The sequence below is a fragment of the Squalius cephalus genome, assembly GCF_949319135.1.
Source record: "Squalius cephalus genome assembly, chromosome: 23".
Classification (NCBI taxonomy): Eukaryota; Metazoa; Chordata; class Actinopteri; order Cypriniformes; family Leuciscidae; genus Squalius; species Squalius cephalus.
In genome coordinates, this window is record NC_137144.1 from 17,026,041 (window position 1) to 17,046,038 (window position 19,998).

The 19,998-nt window shown below is 35.8% G+C and overlaps 2 protein-coding genes across 4 annotated transcripts in view; one reads left to right on the plus strand and one right to left on the minus strand.

The window, feature by feature from the left end:
• Nucleotides 1-19,014, plus strand: part of cacna2d4b (calcium channel, voltage-dependent, alpha 2/delta subunit 4b) — a 40,997-nt gene extending 21,983 nt beyond the window's left edge. The window contains exons 17-40 of one of the 2 annotated variants that reach the window (XM_079859591.1): nucleotides 354-428; nucleotides 547-633; nucleotides 730-801; nucleotides 1,078-1,139; nucleotides 1,265-1,332; nucleotides 2,960-3,005; nucleotides 3,150-3,247; nucleotides 3,463-3,556; nucleotides 3,700-3,792; nucleotides 4,422-4,552; nucleotides 4,645-4,713; nucleotides 9,993-10,054; nucleotides 10,955-10,969; nucleotides 12,282-12,326; nucleotides 12,724-12,786; nucleotides 15,063-15,133; nucleotides 16,037-16,112; nucleotides 16,201-16,253; nucleotides 16,358-16,413; nucleotides 16,875-16,895; nucleotides 17,471-17,588; nucleotides 17,670-17,785; nucleotides 17,874-17,956; nucleotides 18,166-19,014. In XM_079859591.1, the coding sequence (XP_079715717.1) occupies nucleotides 354-428; nucleotides 547-633; nucleotides 730-801; nucleotides 1,078-1,139; nucleotides 1,265-1,332; nucleotides 2,960-3,005; nucleotides 3,150-3,247; nucleotides 3,463-3,556; nucleotides 3,700-3,792; nucleotides 4,422-4,552; nucleotides 4,645-4,713; nucleotides 9,993-10,054; nucleotides 10,955-10,969; nucleotides 12,282-12,326; nucleotides 12,724-12,786; nucleotides 15,063-15,133; nucleotides 16,037-16,112; nucleotides 16,201-16,253; nucleotides 16,358-16,413; nucleotides 16,875-16,895; nucleotides 17,471-17,588; nucleotides 17,670-17,785; nucleotides 17,874-17,956; nucleotides 18,166-18,258 (1,767 nt within the window). In that variant the 3' untranslated portion in view covers nucleotides 18,259-19,014. The remainder of the gene's footprint in view (nucleotides 1-353; nucleotides 429-546; nucleotides 634-729; nucleotides 802-1,077; nucleotides 1,140-1,264; nucleotides 1,333-2,959; nucleotides 3,006-3,149; nucleotides 3,248-3,462; nucleotides 3,557-3,699; nucleotides 3,793-4,421; nucleotides 4,553-4,644; nucleotides 4,714-9,992; nucleotides 10,055-10,954; nucleotides 10,970-12,281; nucleotides 12,327-12,723; nucleotides 12,787-15,062; nucleotides 15,134-16,036; nucleotides 16,113-16,200; nucleotides 16,254-16,357; nucleotides 16,414-16,874; nucleotides 16,896-17,470; nucleotides 17,589-17,669; nucleotides 17,786-17,873; nucleotides 17,957-18,165) is intronic. The other variant, XM_079859592.1, reaches the window with a different exon arrangement.
• Nucleotides 4,316-9,419, minus strand: lrtm2b (leucine-rich repeats and transmembrane domains 2b). Of its 2 annotated transcripts, none has more exons than XM_079859593.1 (4): nucleotides 9,271-9,419; nucleotides 8,436-8,552; nucleotides 7,613-8,356; nucleotides 4,316-6,586 (listed from the first exon to the last, which is right to left on the minus strand). In XM_079859593.1, exons 2-4 carry the CDS (start codon nucleotides 8,491-8,493, stop codon nucleotides 6,108-6,110), a joined length of 1,281 nt encoding a protein of 426 aa, XP_079715719.1. In that variant the 5' UTR covers nucleotides 8,494-8,552; nucleotides 9,271-9,419; the 3' UTR covers nucleotides 4,316-6,107. The 2 variants fall into 2 exon arrangements, with proteins under 2 accessions (XP_079715719.1, XP_079715720.1); XM_079859594.1 differs by having other exon boundaries at nucleotides 8,436-8,584; nucleotides 9,271-9,403.
• Nucleotides 19,015-19,998: the final 984 nt, after the last annotated feature.

The window sequence follows — 19,998 nt, forward strand, 5'->3', positions numbered from 1 at the left end:
AATATATATATATTTTTTTGTTTATTTATATCAGATCAGATGAAAGGCTGTACAACAAATGCTGACATGTTTTATAAACATTTTACAATTTAAATAATATATATAATAATTGGAATGTAATAGTATAATATAATTGGAAATCTAATGTCACATTATCACATATCAATTTAGCTTCTTTCTTGGTAAATTATTTCTAGAAAATTGTGACTTTACATAAATATTTCGACATGTTCAGACTCATCAGACCCATAACTTTGGATGCTTTTATTTTAGACATTTCAATGAACAGCCACAAATGCTGATATGAATAAATAAATATGAAAGTATGGATGCTAATTGGTGGTATCTTTTAGCTTGGAGCACATGGTTACGCCTTCCTCATCACAAACAATGGATATATCCTGGCACATCCTGATTTAAGACCACTGGTGAGTCCGTCTGAATCCTCTTTCTGTCTCAATCACTGGAACATCTGCTCTTCTAGATAGACCCAAATACTATGAACAGATGTATATTGATTTGTCATCCCACTTGTTTTTGTAACAGTACAGTGATGGGAAGAAGTTGAAACCCAAGCCTAACTACAACAGTGTGGATCTGTCAGAGGCAGAGTGGGAGGACACTGAGGACATTGTGAGTTTTCCAAATATATGTGCTTACTTCCTGTAAGTATCCTCAATGTTTTAAGGCTCAGCGAAGTCTTTATGATGTCCTGCCCTGTCTGTGCAGTTGAGAACAGCCATGGTGAAGGGAGAAACTGGCACTATGGCTTTAGATGTGAGAGCAGCTGTGGATAAAGGGGTGAGCATGTTTGCAACTTTTATGTCATAATGTTAAATTGCTTTAACTCCTTCTTTTAGCTGAATCTTATGAGTCCTGTCAAGAACGTAACAAGAAGAACCATCATTTAACTCAGATTCTCATTATTGTGTTTTTCCTCCATAGATATTTCGGACAGGTTTTATAAGATTCACCATTTTAATAAGTGTAACATAAAGTGATAATGAATTATATTTAATGTAAATGTTATATTGAGCAATAACATCTAATAAATCAGATTTTCCATTTATCCCCCAGAAAAGGCCTTTGTTCCTCAAAAATGATTATTTCTACACAACCATCAATGAAACTCCATTTAGGTTTGATATGCTTCTCACATTCTTCGAATATTCCCGTCATATTTACTGTACATGAAATAGATTATTGTAAAACGCATATTTTAGTAACAACCTTCACATGATGCTTGTTTCTGATGTGGTTTCAGCTTTGGGATGGTGCTTACGAGAGGTCATGGGCAGTACATGGTCTATGGGAATGTTTCCGTAGAGGAGGGTGAGTTTACAGTATGATTAAGCATGTGTGATATACTGAGGTGGGAATCATACACTACCGTTCAAAAGTTTGGGGTCAGTAAGATTTTTTTTCTTTGTGAAAGAAATTAAAGGGGTGGTTGAATATGATTTTTACTTTTCTAACTTTATTTAGTGTGTAATGTTGCTGTTTGAGCATAAACAACATCTGCAAAGTTACAATGCTCTAAGTTCAAAGCAAAGGGAGATGTTTTCTTTTAAAGAAATTGCTTTTTAAGGACTACAACAAACGGCTGGTAGGGACTACACGACATTCCTCCCGGGTTAGTGACATCATCACTAACCCTATAATTTACATAAACCCCGCCCCTGGAATTTAAAGATTATTAAGACAGAATATGCTAATCAATGACTAGAAAATAACTACACATAAGCTACATAAATTCACCAACTAACCATTCAGAAATTTTGTCTACATGCTGTCACTTCTTCTTTCTCTCCATCTTTCTGTCTCTCCATCTTTCTGACTCGGGTTTGAACATAAAAGGCTAAAAGTTTTTTAAATTTTCAGTGCATGTCTGTGTGAGGTAAAAGGACACAAGCTGTTGTAGCTCCACCCCCTGTGCCGGGAGCAGCAGCTCATTTGCATTTAAAGGGTCAGACACAAAAACGGTGCGTTTTTTTCTCACCCTCAAAAAGTGACAACTTTAACATGCTATATCAAAATATCTGTGGGGTATTTTGAGCTAAAACTTCACATACACACTTGCCACCATCGGAATAAATTAAATTTATATTAAGAAATATATAATAATTTACAAATATAATAAAACTATATATATATATTAGGGCTGTCAAACGATTAATCGCGATTAATCACATCCAAAATAAAAGTTTGTGTTTACATATGTGTGTGTTTGGAGTATAATTATTTTCTATATATAAATACACACACATGCATATATATTTAAGAAAAATGTGTTATTTATATATAAAATATTTATATATAATATAAATTATATATAATATAAATATATATACACAGTATATACATGCAAATATTTCTTAAATATATACATGCATGTGTGTGTATTTATATATAGAAAATAATTATACACCGTACACACACATATGTAAAAACAAACTTTTATTTTGGATGCGATTAATCGCGATTAATCGTTTGACAGCCCTAATATATATATATATATATAAAATTGTGATGATATTTCACAATATTGCTGTTTTACTGCATTAATAATCAAATAAATGCAGCCTATGTGAGCATAAGGGACTTTTTTCAAAGACAATAAAAAATCTTACCAACATAAAACTATTGAACGGTAGTGTATGTGAGGAACAGTTTTAATTAATTTAAAAATGTATTTCATTTTACAGATAATTTTCACATAATAAATATGGAAATCTTTGATTTAGATAACCATAGTTTTTCAATAATTTATATTTTGATGTTTGATGATTTTCTTAGTTTAAAATTGAAAGTCTGGGGATGGAGGTAATCCAACAAAACCTATACCTAAAAGGCATTTCAAAAGTAGCAAATAATAAAAAATAACAGTGCCCAAAGTTGAAGAAATTATAAAAACACACATTGAAAAGAATTTAGCTGCTACCAATTTCTCTTTCTTTAGGTCTTCATGACCTTCAGCAGCCAGACCTCACTATAGCAGATGAATGGTAAGTACTGTTGAGTTGAAGCAAGAATATAAAAACATAACAGGCAGAAATATATCTTCTGAACACCATCAGGACAACAGGTCCCGAAAAAACTTAAAACTTAGTTATGTGTCTTGCTAAGTTAAAGTTGGTTTACCCACTCAGGACGTATTGCGAGACAGATATTGACCCACACCACCGTAAGCTCACTCAGCTCCAGGCTGTGGTCCGATACCTGACTGGGAAAGAGCCTGACTTGGAGTGTGAGTTTTCCTCATCTGTGTTTTACCTTATTTTACAATATTTTCTATGCAGATGCTAAATACTCAATGCTTCAAACTTAGCTCTGCTAATCCCTGTCTTTTGCCTGTTGATTATAATTTGACTGGTGTTTTCAGCTATTGTACATGTTTAACATGCAAGCAGTTATCAAAAATACCATCCTGTATTGCATAAGTAAATATTTGAATTGTAACAGGTGACGAGATACTGCTACAGCAAGTTCTTTTCGATGCAGTGGTAACAGCACCACTGGAGGCCTACTGGACAGCGCTAACGCTATCCGGCACTGGGTAAGAGGCTTTATTTAAGCTGTGTATGTTGTGCATTAGGCACCAACACAAAGCCAGACTTTTCTGTATGTCCTATAAAATCCCACTGTCATTTTGGAAAGATTGTTTATAGTCATTCTCCTTTTGCTTTTATCTCCCTATAGGGTAGATGAAGGCATGGAGTCAGCTTTCCTTGGAACCCGCTCTGGGCTCATGCGTGTGATCAGATATGCAGGAAGTGAGAAACGTGTGGGAAAGTGAGTGAGATATTGTAAAATCAACTGATTTTTTTGGCTTTTAGTATGAATATGTTAGCCCTACTGTTATCTATAAGCTAGTGTGCTCCAAAACAATGACAAAATTTGCATTTAGAAGATATAAGCATTCAAAACTTACACTCTTACTTCTGCCAATATGGATCAATGATTTTGATGACATCACTGCACTTCAGCTTCTCATCAGATTTTCAGTCCAATCAAATGCTCTTTAGAATCTAAAGCATCCCGCCCCCTACATTATAAATAGACGCTGAAGCTGCTGCTGAAATCGGTCACTTGTTCACAAATTTACTATTTTCTACATGGTGAATGCTATTTTTAAAAAGGGGAGGAGCTTCTCGATATCCCCCGCCCAATCTTCCTGTGTCAGTGGAAGTTACGTCAACACATTGAATAATGCTGTGCGTTTCAAGGCATTTCAGTGAGCCTTTAACATTGGTAGCTGGACCAGCTAAAACAATTTTTAGCATGATTTGAGATAAAGAAAAAACATTTACGATATCGTTGTCAGATTTTATTTTTCATTTGAAATATGTTATTGAAACAGTATTTTCAAAAAACATAGATTTTGGCCTTTCCCCAAATCTCCTGATACTTTGACCTCACAGGAAGTTCTTGACCCGTGTGGACAAAGAGAACCTCTTCACAGTGGATCACTTTCCAATTTGGTATCGCCTGGCAGCTGAGAACAAACCGGGTCAATTCTTCTTCTATGTCCCACATGATGATATAAACAAAGGTGCTTAAGTACTGATTATTAAATTTACTTGTAGAAAAGTCAAAGTTTACAGAAGGTTACAGTATCCTATAACAGTCTCCTATGTCCAACAGGCAGGAACACTTTTGTGGCAATAACATCTGTGACAGTGACTGAAGGGAAAAGAACAGCTATTCATGGAGGTAAGATATCTGTCTGCCAAAATCTGATTTTACATTCAACATATAATGATTTAGCATCATTAATTATTAAAAATGGAGTGACCATGCTTGAATTCTGTTTGGTCGATATTAAATATTTAATTGTTCATACTCATTTCACCTATTTTTACATTTTGATTACCTTAGTTGCAATCTAATGCTCATTAAAGGTAATCTTTAAAAATACAAATTTCAAATTTTCATATTGTACATCATAATGTAGTGATGTCATTTGTGTCGTCACTTGAATGTAATCACTTTAAAGCATTTAAACTGATTGATTTAAGTGTATAATTTTCCATTTATTTTGATGCAATCGTATAGAATTTTAATAACGCGATGCTTATTTATTCATAAAGAGCAGCTTATTTATCATAACTATCATAATTATCGACCAGAATTTGAATATATGTACTTTAATATATATGTATACTGTACTTGCATATTGAACATAGACAAACACATTTAAAATAAAGTCTGTTTCTAAATTTGAGAAAAATATACTATTTAATATGCTAATTAACATATGATCGATAGCAGCCATAAGAAATCAAACGACTTGGTTTGTTAGGAAAATTCATAGGAAAATATAAAAGATTACATGAAATCATATTCAACATTGCTTCGAAATGATACCTTTAGTGAGTACCACTTAAGAATTAGGCCCTGTTTACACCTGGTATTAAGATGCGTTTTGGTCGTTTGGATCACAAGTAGACGAGGGAGACACATTCCCGATTACACCCGGTGTTTTAATCTTTCTCTTTTGTCCACTTTCAACCACTTCTGTCCTGATTTCTTCGAGAGGAGGGACTTGTGGGTGGGTAATGTATGGGCCTTTTCAGATCTTTCTTTATAATTGACGAAATAATCTCACGCAATTTACATATGAACGCGAGAGAACATTGTGCTTGGTACATTTTTCGTCTTCAAACCAAATTTGGGTCTTCAGCTAGCAAAGTTTAAATCCCGCTTCCCAAAATGTTTACGCATTAGGCCAGTAGGCGGAGAGCAGGAGGTCTTTTGTGGTTGTTCGAATGCATTTGACCACATGAGCGTCTACACTTCGAAAGCAGTCCGGTCGAATGTGTTTTCGACTACCTCTGGAATTGGTTGAAAGTGGAAAAGCTCAAAACGTTTTACACCTGTGTTCAGCGTCGTCCACTTGTGATCTGATCAACCAAAACGCATCAGTTGTAATCAATAGTTTAATATATTTTGTCTTTAATTAGAATGAGCTATAATTGCTCATGAGCTAAATTGGGTCTTTGCCCTCCAACTCTCCCTCCCAAACTAAACATTTATAAATCTATGTACATCAATGATAAAAAAAAGCACCAATAAAAACCCCTTATGAGTTCCTTATGTTATGTGCTTTAAACACACACTTCTGGAGGGAATGCCATCCACCCTACGCACTCTGTGGCTTCTGCTCCCTTTCCGATAGTCGGCATCAGATCCTCTTTTTCATCCGGCTCTGGTTCCTTGGCCACCATCAGTGGTTGTTGCTGCTGGCTGTTCCCATGCGTCAGCTGCTGATGTTCGTTTGCGACCAGCGTTGCGTAGATGCAGCCGTAGGTGGCCGTTACCACCATCAGCACACACACCACTCCGCACACCACCCCAGCTACCACCACTGTGGCCGTCGCTCGCCTCACACTCACAGGGCGGTAGCGCTGGCGGATGCAGTCTGCTGCTGGCTCGGCTGGGACCTGGTGACCCTCGGCAGCAGATGGGTTCCTGGTCTCGAGATAGAGGGGGTAACAGTGTCTGAACATCTCCATAGGGATACTGCGAAGATCCTTACCATGCAAATTAGAAGGAGAGGAGCAGTTGGCGGAATCTACACGGCCACCTATGGAATGACAAAAAAGATTAAATAAAATATTAAAATATAACATATTCATAAGTTTTATATGCATTTTAAAGCTGTTAAATGTGTTTGTCTATGTTAAATATGTATGTGCAGCATCTTTAAATTTATAGATTCATGGGTTTTATTAAATATATAAAAATTAGGACTAATTCCGGTAAGCTGATAAATATTTTCATGCTTTGGCTGCTAACTAATAAGTGCCTAATAATTTAGACTATAAACTTTATTTAGATTATTTAGACTTTATTAGATTTTATTATTAATTAGTATTTATTAGATTTACAAGTCTAAAAAAATTAAATAAAACCGTAAAAAACAAAAAAAACCTGATTCATTTATTTAATAATCATTAATAATTTATACACACACACACACACACACACACACACACGCATATACTAATACATGGCCAATAATAAATTCTATATTATTTTGTAAATACATTAAAAATGAACAGTAAATAAAATAAACAAAAGTTTTCAAAGCTACAAGAGAATTTAGACATCACACCATTATAATTTACACTATAAAAATGGATATTCATTTTGAGATTTGCTAAAGATTAAATTGAACTGTTATTAGTGTTTTTAAAGATGAAATTTAAGTGAGCATCAGATGATAGCAAAGGTAATCTTAATGAAAAATTGTGAATGAAAAAATTTATTCTATTTTCCATTTGCCTGTTACTGATCTTCTGGTGAAAACAACACCTCTCTGATGATGTATGCCAGACTTCTCCAATCATTTAGTCCTCCTAAACTCCGCCCCTTTCTCACTATCAACTGCAACCGATGCATAGAACCACGTCCGCACCCTATATTTGTGTTATTTCTCGAAAATCCGTTTTACTCTGATATATCACAATAAGGAACAAATGATCTGCTGCTACTTCTGTAACATTGTGACTTTAAATCTCTGAAATCTCTCTAAATCTGCCGATAACGGATATGGTACCAATATATTGTGCATCACTAATTTCCAGCAGTGATAAATGACCTCACTCACCTGTATACATGATCCATTCCAGCCAGTGCTTGAGTGGGATTAAGTTGCAGTTGCATTTCCAGGGGTTTCCATCGAGCAGAAGGTGCTGTAGAGCAGTCGCTGGCTCAAGTGTGGTCCGCTGCAGGGTTCTCAGCTTGTTGCCCACAAGCGAGAGCCACACTAGGTTCTGGAGCCCATCCAGTAAGTGTGTGGGCATGGAGATGAGACCGTTTAAGGAAAGATCCAGGCGCCTAAGCTCAGTCAGGCCTTTGAACTGGTCTGGGTTCAGTTCCTTAAGCCTGTTGTCTCTTAGGACCAGCTCTGTTAGGCTGCCGAGATCAGAGAACAGATTGACGGGGAGCCTCACAAGGACGTTTTCAGAGAGATCCAGGAACTCCAGGTTGTTCAGCTGGGAGAAGCTAGAAGGAGAAACTGTAGAGAGCAGGTTTCTGGAGAGGTCTAGATGTAACAGGCCACTGAAATTGGAAAAAGACCCAGGGTTGATGGTGGAGAGAAGGTTTCTGGAGAGGTCTAGATATGTCAAGATGCTGAGATTGGAAAAGCTCCCTGGTTCCACAATGGTGAAGTTATTTTTTGAGAGGTTGAGGTAGCTTGTGTTGAAGGGAAGTTGGTCCAGGATGGAGTTCAAGGAAGCCAGTTGGTTAAGGTCACTGCAGTCTGTTTGGTTCACATTGCAGGAACAGCCTGATGGACAACTTGTGGATGTTCCACACAGGCTCAGAAGGATCATCAAACTCGAGGAAACTACAAGAAAAGGGAGAGGGTTAGGAAACTGTAAGAGTTGAAAAGATTGAGGATACTTATAATAAGTTGAGGGTCTTACTTAGAATGTTCATCCTGGTCAAATGCTGTTGTAACAGTTCCTCAGCAAACAGGAGCATCCACTAGTCTACACCAAATGAATGCCATGATGAATCCACCTGGAAATCTCCTGGAATTGCTGTAATTTTTACGATAATGGGAACAAATACCCTTAGAAGAAGATATTTTAGGAGGATAGGTCATATGGTGCATGCACAGCTGGTACAGATTAATTTATGATGGTACTAATAAGCTGACTAAAATTAAAATGTAAAATGAATGCCCTGTGAAGGCTGAACATGAGGCAGACCTGAAATGGATTTGAGTCTTCAGAAGGAAAAGAAAAGCGTAAAAGAGAGTACTTTGTATAAAAGCTGCCCAGAGGCCCATTGCTTTTTGTAAGAGCATAAAACCTAGTGAAAAACTAGATGCATTTGAGGTTACTTGCTGTTATTCCTTTTTGCCCATCACATTTGCTGCATTAAACTATCACGGATTAAACTGTCATTAAATCAGAGCTGAGAACGACATCCGCTTTATCAGTGAAAAGAGGATCAAATAGTGCATGTTGGAATGTCCACTTCTTGTAATTCATAAAATGTATGAAATATTTTTATATCTGATTAAACCGGGATGTACTATAGATCTATATAAGAAAAAAAGCTTAGAACTAAGGTATGAACTATGGTATGAACTTAAGTTATACTAAAAACTGTTGAAATGAAAGCATTTATTCTGTGCAACAAAGTCTTAAATACTGAATGAGCACAAACAACGACCATTGCTTATTTAAACAAATCAGTGAGAAATGATTATGATTGCACTTATACTAAAAGCAAATCAGACCAGAAACATACCTTTCTGCAGTGCTCATCTATAGGTCCTCATAATTGCTCCTATCAAGGCAGAGTGAGCAAATCAACAGAAAATGAAAGAAACAAGAGGAACGTACAGTTGTTCCTCACAGCTTGCAATTCCCAGTGTGTGTATGAGCGTGGGTCACATCAGTTAGTAGGACTAACATTAGAACAGTCTGTGCCGGAGAGAGAGAGAGAGAGAGAGAGAGAGAGAGAGAGAGAGAGAGAGAGAGAGAGAGAGATAGATGGACTGAGGAGGGGGTAAAAGAGAAAAAACATCAGCTGATACAGCTTAGAAATGGGAGCCTCTTCATTTTTATCATGACTCTATTCCTGTAGCTTATGATGTTGCACATATTAGGATTAATCATGTGATATAGAGCATAAACAAATGTTTTCCAGGAAAACATGAATACAGGGTTCTTATGTAAATATCTGAGAATTACCTGCACTGGAAAAATCATGGAAATTAATAAAATAGTACAATATTTAGGGAAATTGCTTAATTGTCTTGTTATAATCCGCTCTAAAATATTGAATTGACTAGAAATTATGAATTCAATCTTTTTAAAATAGTTTTTTTTTTAAATCCTGGAAATTATGTAAAAAATATTGTAAATATTTATGGATTTTTTTTTTTAATCCGATATGAATGCAATCTCTGTAAAATACCTAATCTATTCCCATTGAATGTTTTCTGATTTTCCCCGTGTTATGTGCAGCTATTGGAATGCAAGCATCCCTGGACCTGCTGGAAAGAGTGTTCTTTTCAATTGCCAAACAAGTGAGTTTGACCTCAAAAATATTCTTAAAATATTGTTAACACTTTACAATAAATCCATTTGTTTACATTAGTTAAGTACAATATTTAACTTGAACTAACAGTACAAATTCTAACACATTTTTTAATCTTATTTAATGTTAATTTCAGCATTTAGTAATACATTATTAAAATCAAAAGTTGTATCTGGTAATATTATTTAATGGACCTGAGCTAACATGAACTATAATGCACAGCTGTATTTGTATTAACTAACATTAACAAAGAATAATAGCAATGAATGGTTCATTGTTCATTTTAGTTAATGCATTAACTAATGCTAACTAATGGGACCTTATTGTACAGTGTTACCAAAATATTAATATTAAAGAAACATAATAATATAATATTGATTTTAAACAGAATGTTGATATTAAATATTTGTTTTTTTTGTTTTTTTCATTTACATATTTTAAACATTTTTACATGTGTGAATTTAGTGTAAAGGTAGATTGTGAATGACAACAATCTAGAAATATGAGATGTGGTTGTACTGAAGGTCTTTGGTTAATGGTGTGTATCAGTCCCTGACCGCCTTACCCTGACAAATGAGCAAATAGTGTTTGTCACTGGAGGTTTCTAAGCGTACATGTACATGCTCACGTATGCAGGCCTCCAAGCAATTTATCACGATGCTTGCTACTTAGCAAACACTCTTTATCCAATGCGACTTGCCACATGACTTATTGTCCCTTCTGGGGTTTAAACCTAGGACATTTCAATCACCATCTCTGTTTCACACAAGGGCTCTTTTCTTGTCCTTTGTAATCGGTGCAACACACACACACAGAAACCTACAAACAACTATCTGAATCACCTAACCTTTTGCTTCTCATTATTTTTTCTTCCCTTTTTTCCTGTCAGCCAAACAACACAGATGTAAGTATTGCATTGTTGTCTTCACTTGATTTATACATTAAAAGAAAGTACATACTTAGAAAGTACATTACACTAATATGGTACACTTGAGTGTCCTATTACTTTAGAACTTTACTAGGAGAAATAGTACTTTAGTAGTACTTTCTACTTTACTTGTAGAAATATTAGATAAACTGTTTTATAACATAAAATTGAGATAATATGAAAAGCAGCTTGCACTGTAAAAAATATTGTTGGTTTAACTTAAAGTAACCTGGTTGCCTTAAAATTTTGAGTTCATTGAAATAAAAAAGTTGAGTTAATACAATAAAGGAGATTGGTTTAATCAACAAACTCAAAATATTATGTTATCTGAACTACATGAATTATCTAAGTTGATTTTATAAAAAAAGAATTTGTGAGAACAAATCATGAACAGATTTTTTTAGATTACAGTGTAGTTTTACACCTCAAATGTCTATATCCCCCTTGAAAATGGGATTTTGGTCTGTCAGAGGTCCAATATCCAACAATTAAAATGGAAATAATTTTAACATAATAATTTTAATAATCTGTTCAACAAAAATTTGTTGTAAAATTATAATTTTTTTAGGTGAGCCCCGCATTTTGCATGCAGGCCTGTTACCACAAGATCACTTATTAAAGTAACAGTCGTTAAAACTGACTTCTCAATTTTTATTGTTGCACTCATAATTGTTAACTGTATTTATGAAGTTTAACCTTAATCGTGTTATCATATGAAAAATGATCAAACAAATATTTTTCTTTAACTTATGGGAAATAAACGTTTGTCAATTTGTTCCCGTGTCAACTTCTCTTAGGCTAAATTTGCAACCGTCACCAATTATTTTTTTACTTGATAAATTGGATCTATTTAGTTTCATTGTGATTTGATTTAATATTATTGCTATTAAAGAACACAAATTGAGACATGCACCAAGTTTTGCTAACGTGGTTGCAAAATTATCTTTTTGTATAAAACCTATTTTTGACCCCCTGAAGACGATCAAAATTTGCTGAAGGTTTAGAACCTTCATTTGTTGACCCAAAAAAAAGTTTTAGATCCTATTCATGTAAAGTACTAGCCTGACGTCGTCATACTCAGATTCTAGTCAGATTCTTCCCGACCTAAAAATTTTGTGGGCGGGGCTAAGTTCGGCTGGCATCCAGGCTAGTAAAGTACCATAATGTAACCTCTACACAGGTAACATTGTAATTTCACCACTGTAGTGTTTCCTAAATATAATGTATCCAATAAAATGCTCTTGTCCATTTACTAAAGCCCTTGCGGTTGTCTTCTTACTCTTTGCAGTGCAGTGATGTGGAGGGTATATGTCCTCTCAGCTGTGAGAGCATCGTGAGTGAAGCTGATTGACTTTTCTTTGTGTCATCTTTGGCCCTGACCCAAATGGCACACTTCATATGCACTTACAGTCTTGTGGACTTACAATGGCCGCCGCATCCACATCTCCACTTAGTCCACAAGTCCGTAGGGTGTCTCTTTTGTCATTTGTGGCCGATATGCACCCTCGATTCGCACTTTTGAAGCGAGCTCCACAGCAGACTTCAAAGCTGCGTTACCTCACAAAACGTTGGCAGACCGCGAGTGTTTAGGGTGCCGTTTGGGACAGGGCCTTTATGTAATCTGTGAATCATTGTTCTGAATCAGTTCATTTACACAAACCGAGTCACTGGAATGATTTTTGGTTCAGCAAGGGAGATTGTCAGTTCTAATCCAATTGTGTTTTTCACAGGATGTCAACTGTTACGTTATTGACAATAATGGCTTCATAATGGTCTCAAAGGACAGAGGAGATGTGAGTATATAAAACCAGTCTTTAAGTAAAATAAAAAATCCCACTAATTATGACAAAATTGGGCTAAAACAGGGGCTAGTTGTCACACTTTTTACTCCAGTGAATATTTCTTAGCATAGATCTATTTTTGAAAGTTAATTTCTGCATAGACAGATAGCTTGAAATATTTATTTAAAAGCTGTGGAACATTTCCATCATTATTCAACACGCAAAGTCAATGCTGGAGAAACCATTCATTTGCTTTTGGGTTATGAGAGATGCATTAGCATGGTGAGCTGAGCCTTTCCCTGCGAATAGAAGCGGAAGATGGAAGATGGTTATCTGTTTTTTGTGACGGTTCTAGCTGCACGTTTCCTTGCCCAGGGGGTTAGATGTGAAGGGCAGGTGATGGGGTAGGCGGATCCTCTCTCTTGAGGACTCAGTAATGTACCACAAGCTTGTCCTTAGAGCAAACAGATGGGGTCCCAAATGAGACATTGATTGAGAGAATGAGAATTGATTTAGACTGCAGGGTAAAATTGGATTAGTTGAAAAAGGTTGCCATATATTTCATATATTTTTTGGCCTTTTATTTATAGGACAATACAGTGCAGACAGAATATATTAGTGTTGAAATGGAGAGTGACATCATATATGCAACTGAATATAATGCCTGCATATATTATTGGAGTTTATAGTCATAGTAGTGTTTTGTGTGACAAAAAAATCCTTTCAAAGTCTGCATGAAACAGAAGGTGTTATAGTCTTTTCTTTCTATTGTAACGTTCAGTTGTAATCAAAACCACTGTTTCTTTACCTTTGAACTTGCGAACTATGCTTCCAACGGTGTCTCTAGGAACATTTTGTGCCTCCACTATCTATTTGTATCCTGTTCCTTGTTTGTGAAGGACGATGATACCTTCTCTTAACTTTTTGGACCATTCTTTTGACTTATTTCTAACATGCAGTCAAACGTAACCTAGATAGTTCAGAGATTTCATGTGTTCTAGCTCAAGCACACCTGGTGAAACTAATGAAGCCCTTGATTAGTTGCATCAGGTGTGCTTAAGACAACATCTGTTTAGCAGATTCGTGCTGTTGTGAGGGATTCTAAAATTATTGAATAATTTTACTGCAAAAGTCATTAAAAGTTGCATTTTCAGTTAAATTTGGCATTTGTTGTGTTGAGCTATTTCAATCACTTTTGTTTGATTTGTTCATTGCAAACAGCTGAAAGTATGTACATTTTGCTAATAAACCTGATTTGCAATGGGGGGAAAGGGCGGGAATTGATTTTGTCCATCAGAAATTGATTGGATCGTTGGATGTTTGTGGTTTGCTATCGCTATGATGTCGTGATTGAGAGGTTGTCCCGCCCTCCCAGAAGTAAACGCGTCACCAGAGAAGAGATGTCGCTGCAAGAGGGAGGGGAAGATATTTAGATTAAAGAGGACCTATTATGCCCTTTTCATGCTTGAATGTTCAAAAAACACATTCTTCCCAGTCTGTCAGTAACGCTCTGTTTGTTTCCGGTCTCTATGAAGTCCCTCCTTCCAAAAGGCGCAATGTGCTCTGATTGGTCGGCTGCACCAGTGTGTTGTGATTGGTCAATCAATCAGCGCGTTTTGGAAATAGCTAAGTTTTAGTTTCAACACACTACAAGCGCAACTCAACCAGGCCCCGCCCCCTTTTTTTGCGTATGTCTTGGGCAGGAATTACTTAAAAAAGGTGTCCTTTCCCGAAAGAAAACTAAAGCCTACAATTGAATATAATTTTTCTTTTTCAAAAACATTGTTTAGTGCATTGTTAATATAAATTATATTTTAGTCTATTGTATTCAAATAATTGTGATTATTAACGTCATCATTATTGTTGAATTAGTTATTAGATTAACGGTTTCATACAATTTAAAATCAAATGCTGTGTATTTTGTTGCATATCCATGTCTATATGATGACAATGGTCTCATACCATAACTGCAGCTGTTTGTAACAACATGTGCACTGCAGCTATGTGAGCAGTAGCCAGGAGATTAATACTTTTGGAATCTAATCCCAGATTGCCGTGGGTCAGGCAGGGCAGTTTCAGGCATCTGCTTGCACATCTGGATCACTGCACATCAGTCTGTATGTGAGCGTGTTGGTGTGTGTGTCTATTCATCTTGGGAATGGTTAGATTCATATTGTGTTATATTGTATTTTAACCCCCAGAAGGGATCATAAGTAATCCCTCACTCTGTGTTGTAATCTCTGTGTATGTTACTAATATATGTGATTTCTGTATTTCTTTTCACACAGGTTGGTAAATTCTTCGGGGAAATAGATGGATCTGTTATGGCCCAGTTACTAAAATCTGGCTTGTATAAAAGGTAACTGGACCCTTCAAATACCATTTTGAAAGAAATTAAGGTTTTTATTCAGCAAGAATGCATCAAAAGTGACAGCCATTTTAGATTAGTGTCCAATTCTCAATATTAACAAACTATTAACTATGACTTTTGCCCCAATACACTTCTAATTACTGTTTATTAATAGTAAAGTAGTACGTTAAGGGATGTAGAATAAGGCATTAATATGTGCTTTATAAGAACTAATAAACAGCCAATATCCTAGTAATATGCATGATAATAAGCAACTAGTTAATAGTAAGAATTTGGCTCTAAACTAAAGTGTTACCAAAATATCCACTTCAAATTAATTCTGTTCTTTTGAACCTTCTATATGTGAAAGAATCCTGAAAAAAGTATCAGTTTTCACAAAAATATTAAGCAAAAACTGTTTTCAACATTAATAATAATAAGAAATGCTTCATGAGAAGCAAATCAGCATATTAGTGTGATTTCTGAAGGATCATGTGACACTAAAATAGAAAGTTATTTTAAATTATAATTATATTTCATAATATTACTGTTTTTACTGTATTTTTGGTTAAATAAATGTATATTTATGTATATAAATGTATGTATATATATATATATGCAGTATATATATATATATATATATATTTTTTTTTTTTTTACATACATATATAAATTAAATAATTTCTTACATAGACTGAAGTGAACATTTCTGAAAGATTATGGGGGAAAATGGACTAAAATCATTACAATATAGTGTTGCTTAATTTTAGATCCCAAGCAAAATGTATAGCTGATTTAATATAATAAAACATAACATAAAAATGGTCATTTTTTGGTGACTAATTCCTTTAAAGTTTGATGGGACTTTAAAAATGTGAACATGAGGAAATGCTCTTCTATATTGTTCTATAGGGTGACTCTGTATGACTACCAGGCCATGTGTAAGACCGTCCATCATCACACAAGTGGAGCTCGACCACTGCTCAGCGTATGTACACCTTAGCATCTATTAGAGAGAAACATCTTTATAATGTAGTCTTTAATGTGCTGACACTCCACCTCTGTTCACCTCACAGCCTTTCTATGGTCTGCTGGCATTAATAAAGTGGTTCTTCACACATTTCATGATGTAAGTGCTGTTTGAGGTTGTGCCACTAGAAGGAACAAGAGCTATTTTAATTAATTTGAAATGTAACTTGAATTAGAAATGAATCCTCATATCTAAACTTTCAGGTTTCTGTTGGAGTTCAACATCTGCGGACTTTGGCATAACGACTATGTAGTAGATGGTAAGTTAAAAAGTTATTTTACAGTCCTGTTTTGCATGAACATACTACTGTATGTACTTATTTTAGTAATGATACTGAGTAATAACTAGGTACTAACCATGAACATACCCCTAAACCTTAACTTAACCCATTTAGTTACCTTACATTACTCAGTACTTTTGTGAGTAAGTACACTGTAAGTACATTGGAAGTACACGTACTGTAAAATAAAGTGCAACCAAAGTTATGAAGGATGTAACAGTAAAACTGCTGAAATTGGGATCCCAATATAGTCAAGAGGACTTGCGTCGTGTCATGATGTGCTTGTAGTTCACAGACACTTCAAAAATCCTCAAACATATAAACATCATCTCCATCTCCATATTTTCGTATCATTTAATGTCATCTTATGTAGTGTCTGTCATTCTCCATTTCCATTGTTCATCCCTTTGCTGTAATTGTTTGTCATTGACGCTGTGCAGCTAAAGCTGGGTTTCATGCTGGTAAGTGTGCTGAGTGTGTACATGTCCTTCATCTAGTTTGAGCCTTTCTATAGCCAAGATTGGCTTAGAATGCCAACTTTGATCCTGAGATTGGAATTTGTAGGTAATGAAACGCCTTAGTCATCTGTAGTGCTTTTAGTATAGATCTAGGTTTTCTATGGTTTTCTAGACAAAATATAAGTAATAAGCTAGTCTGAAAGTTTAGGAGATCCTGATTTATTTTGCGAGAATGGGAAAGTAAGCATTTCAAATAGTTTCATCCAACATCCAACCAAAGGTTTTTAAACTTTTTAATGCCAACATCCACCAAATATGATGTGTATATATATATATAAAGGGTAATTAAAAATTCTTATAATCACCAAATTTACTAATCTTACTATATTTTTCCACTTTCTAAAAAAATAAATAAATATATATATATATATATATATATATATATATATACCCCATATATATATAAATAAATAATATATATATTATTTTTAAAACCCCAGTTTAAAAACCTCTGGTCTACACACTGACTTCATGAAGTACTTATCTATCGGTTATAAGGAACATCTTGTCTTCTCCAGCACACAAACAGAAGAAGGTGGAACTAATGCAGCCTTGTAACACAGAGTATCCTAGCTTCATGTATGACACGTCCATCAGAGAGACCAACAGCATCATCAAATGTGGCCGCTGTCAGAAGTAAGTCTATCAGTCTATCAGACTGTCCTCAGGTTGGTGGGTTTATACCAGTAACAATTTGTCAATTCATCTCTGTTTCAGGATGTTTGTCCTACAGCAGGTTCCCAACAGTAACCTGGTCGTGCTGGTGGTCCAGGCTGACTGCGACTGCTCCCGACAGTACGCCCCCATCACACTCATGCCCAAAGAAGTCAAATATATCCTTCCATGATGATTGCCTTGTCTTTGAAATGTTGTTTTGGTTCAACCTTGTTTGAAACTGAAGTCTTCTTAACTTCTTTGAACATAATGCCACAGTTAAATGCAACAGGATGAAATCTCAGAAGATTCGCAGACGACCCGAGTCTTGTCACGCATACCATCCTCATGTAAGCCACCCTATTCATACAGATCATGAACGAGTCAGAATATATAGGCCTATAATATATAGTGGCAGATCTGGATTCCTCCATGACTGGCACAGATTTGCAGAAAATTACCGTCGTTTGGCAAATAAATGGTTTTCCGACAGTTGTATACGTATTCCCCAAGCACAAGCAAGTACCAATTACCATTTTATTGTATTGTGTTCTTGCAGGAAAATGCCAAGGATTGTGGTGGAGCATGCAGTATAGCAGTATCTCTCACACTGTACTTCATATGTCTGGCTATCTCATTGGCCCTCCGCTGAATAATAAAACATCCTTTTGCCATGGCCGCTGTCCCACAGTGGACCCAAGGCACACCAAACAGGACACTTTTGATTATCAACTGTGGATCTCCAAGATGAGGAATTCAACCAATAACAGGTTTACATAGAATTTATTACAATTTAAATGGATAGTTTACCCAAAAAATGAAAGTCATACCGCTTTGGAACTACATGAAGAAGACTGATGATGACCGAATTGAGTGAACTATCCCTTTAACATGCTTCATACACAGCAGTTCTGCCCACTACTGGACTCACTATGACAGTGCACAGATTATATTTTTCTCAGTGGGAGCGACAGCGAGAGATATAATCTTAGATTGTCTCGTGTGACTTGATGTTATACATCAGTTCTGCTATTCTCTTATTTTTTTTTAATAATATGTTTAGGAATACAATGAATGTTTTAAAGAAAATATAGAGCAGTCGCAGCTGTTTATCTTCACTATGGTTGCTACTTAACGTTTTTCATTGAACCATTTTCTGAAACTCAGTAATGAAAAGCAATCCATATGTTGTGTAAGATGGATACAGTTTAATATTTTTTTTAAAAACAATTATATTTGTGTGTATTTTAGTATGTTTATTGATACAAAACCAATAGTTTTTAAATATGGCTTGATAATGGTTGAAATGTTTTACGTGAGTACAGAAAATAGTGAATGATGATGGACTTGGTGTTTGTGTGATTAAAAAGTACAGGAAGTGTGAATCATTTCTGAACTTAGAAATTTCTGAATTGTTTAACTTGTTTGTTTCTATACACACACACACGCTAATTTACACAAGGGAAGTGACCTTAATAAGCCCATATACACTCACCTAAAGGATTATTAGGAACACCTGTTCAATTTCTCATTAATGCAATTATCTAATCAACCAATCACATGGCAGTTGCTTCAATGCATTTAGGGGTGTGGTCCTGGTCAAGACAATCTCCTGAACTCCAAACTGAATGTCAGAATGGGAAAGAAAGGTGATTTAAACAATTTTGAGCGTGGCATGGTTGTTGGTGCCAGACGGGCCGGTCTGAGTATTTCACAATCTGCTCAGTTACTGGGATTTTCACGCACAACCATTTCTAGGGTTTACAAAGAATGGTGTGAAAAGGGAAAAACATCCAGTATGCGGCAGTCCTGTGGGCGAAAATGCCTTGTTGATGCTAGAGGTCAGAGGAGAATGGGCCGACTGATTCAAGCTGATAGAAGAGCAACTTTGACTGAAATAACCACTCGTTACAACCGAGGTATGCAGCAAAGCATTTGTGAAGCCACAACACGCACAACCTTGAGGCGGATGGGCTACAACAGCAGAAGACCCCACTGGGTACCACTCATCTCCACTACAAATAGGAAAAAGAGGCTACAATTTGCACGAGCTCACCAAAATTGGACAGTTGAAGACTGGAAAAATGTTGCCTGGTCTGATGAGTCTCGATTTCTGTTGAGACATTCAGATGGTAGAGTCAGAATTTGGCGTAAACAGAATGAGAACATGGATTCATCATGCCTTGTTACCACTGTGCAGGCTGATGGTGGTGGTGTAATGGTGTGGGGGATGTTTTCTTGGCACACTTTAGGCCCCTTAGTGCCAATTGGGCATCGTTTAAATGCCACGGCCTACCTGAGCATTGTTTCTGACCATGTCCATCCCTTTATGACCACCATGTACCCATCCTCTGATGGCTACTTCCAGCAGGATAATGCACCATGTCACAAA